The sequence below is a fragment of the Geospiza fortis genome, unplaced genomic scaffold (genome assembly GCF_000277835.1).
Source record: "Geospiza fortis unplaced genomic scaffold, GeoFor_1.0 scaffold27, whole genome shotgun sequence".
NCBI lineage: Eukaryota > Metazoa > Chordata > Aves > Passeriformes > Thraupidae > Geospiza > Geospiza fortis.
The window spans coordinates 4,548,052-4,550,215 of NW_005054329.1; the positions used below are offsets into that span (position 1 = coordinate 4,548,052).

General features: G+C 50.8%; 1 protein-coding gene across 1 annotated transcript in view; it reads left to right on the forward strand.

The window, feature by feature from the left end:
• The first annotated feature begins 26 nt into the window (after window positions 1-26).
• FAM78A (family with sequence similarity 78 member A) overlaps window positions 27-2,164 on the forward strand; it is an 8,725-nt gene continuing 6,587 nt past the window's right edge. The window contains exon 1 of the mRNA XM_005421283.2: window positions 27-943. Coding sequence (XP_005421340.1) covers window positions 681-943 — 263 coding nt within the window. The 5' untranslated portion in view covers window positions 27-680. The remainder of the gene's footprint in view (window positions 944-2,164) is intronic.

Sequence of the window (2,164 nt, forward strand, 5' to 3'; positions counted from 1 at the left end):
GGAAAAAAAAAAAAAATTAATCCCCAAAGCGCAGACATCGCTGGCGGAGGAGCCTCCAGAATCGGAGATTTGGCGACTTTTTGCATTTTCCAGCCGTCGTTTCTTTCTGTTATTATTGTAATTTTGTGCGAAAGGAAGTTATGAACAACTGCAAGTCAGGAAGTGGAAATCCACACCGGTTGTGACAAGCTGGGGCTAAAAACTATTTCATTATTTATATAGATGTGTCTATCAACATTCTGCTTTTCATCCAAAGAATAAAGGGAAATACCGGCTAGTCCTATGTTTGATGGTGAATGACAGACTGCATCTGAGCAAAGGAAGGACTAAATATATCAGCCAAGAACACCACCTTTATTTATTGAACTCAAGAGACTTTTTTTTAACCCAAAGACTGTTTGAGCAAGAGATTTAATGGGTCATTAAAAGGGGAAAAAAATTTTAAAGGCCCTTTTGCTTCTGAAGCGCAGCTAACCTCAAAAATAGAAGCAGTACTTGTAAGACAGATATTCGAATTAAGGCTTTACGTGATGAATTTTCTATCCTATGGATATCAGTTTTGAAATTACAAACCAAGAAGATCTGTAATTGATCTAGCACCAGACAATTTCAATGCCTAATATTCCCCAGGATTGCTGGAGTACCCTAGGAGCTGCGTCAGACTGTACTCGGGGTATGCCATGGGCTGTATTCAGAGTATTAGCTGCAAATCCAAAGTTTTCCGGGAGAGCATTTCAGTGGTTGAGGTGAAAGCCTCCATTGATCCCATTCCCACCAGCATTGACGAGTCCTCCAGCGTGGTGCTGCGCTACCGCACCCCTCACTTCCGAGCCTCTGCCCAGGTGTTGGTGCCCCCTCTCCCCAAGAAGGAGACCTGGATCGTGGGCTGGATCCAGGCTTGCAGCCACATGGAGTTCTACAATCACTACGGGGACCAGGGGATGTGAGTATTCCCGAGGGGAGGGCGCGTGTGGCGGGAAGAGGGAGAGGCAGGACCGCGGCCTGCTTGGGAAATAGTGGATTAAGCCAAAAATTATAATCCGTATTTAAAAACCCAGCCCCTCCGAAACTTAACAGGACTTTGGCATGTGTTTAAAATACAGGAGAGCTTGTGCCTTCCCTTTCAAAGTGTGGGTGTTCTTCTCCTCGAGTGGGAATTTGCCCAAGCCCCAACCAAACCCCACTTGTTCTGGTGGGAACCCAAAAGCAAAGCTCTTCCACAAAAGCTCTTGGGCTGCACAGGAGATCCTGAAACGCCGGGAGCAGCCCTGCCACACCAGGCACCCCTGCTTTGATGGGTGTTGGACACGAGTGGCTCTCCTGACCTCCAGCTCCTCTTGCCTGCATCCCTCCCCATGCCAAAAGTGCCCATTGAGGAGCCCCAGGGAGAGCCCAGGGCTGACACTTGTGGCACAGAGCCATCCCTGGAGTGCTCTGCTGCTGCTGCTGCTGCTGCTGCAGTGAGCTGTGGCTGAGAGCTCAGAGCCCACCAGCTCTGGGAGCACATTGAACGTCACAGGAGGAATCCTGCTTGCTTTGCCCACAGCAGCAGGCAGCCCACGGGAAAGCACAAGCTGGATTTAACCCCTTGGTAATTAAACCGTCTGCATCACCTTGGAGCGGGGTGCGGATTTCACGTTACCTTCCTCCGTGGCTAATGTGAATGGGAATATATGGGTGTATATGAGAGGTGGGAGGAATCCAGGGGCTGCTTGCACACCAAGAATCCCCGTGCTACTGGTCAGACAGTCATAGTGAGATAGGAATGAGTCAAATCAGAATGTCACCTCCCTGCCAAGAGAAGTCATCTCTCCCCAGCTTGTTCGCCAAACGTTGCAGGCTTTGGCCCACAGCTCAGTCAGCCCCAGCACCTGATCCCCAAATGCCTGCACAGAACAGCAATTCTGCAACTCACGGTGCTGGGCAGCACAGGTGCAGCCTCCTGGTGCAGCAGAAATGTGTCTGTCCAGCCATGGGGACAGAACCTGACCGTGCTGGCAGATGGGTCAGTGGCTGGAGCTGCTGATGCTGCCCAGTCTCTGGGGCTGAGGGAGGAAGGACGGGAAGGTCAGGTCTGAGAATCCTCTTCCTGCTCATGCCGAGTGCCCCGAGCCAGGGAGATGCTGGCTCAGCCCCTGAGGGTTCTTCTGGGCAGCTTAAAAAA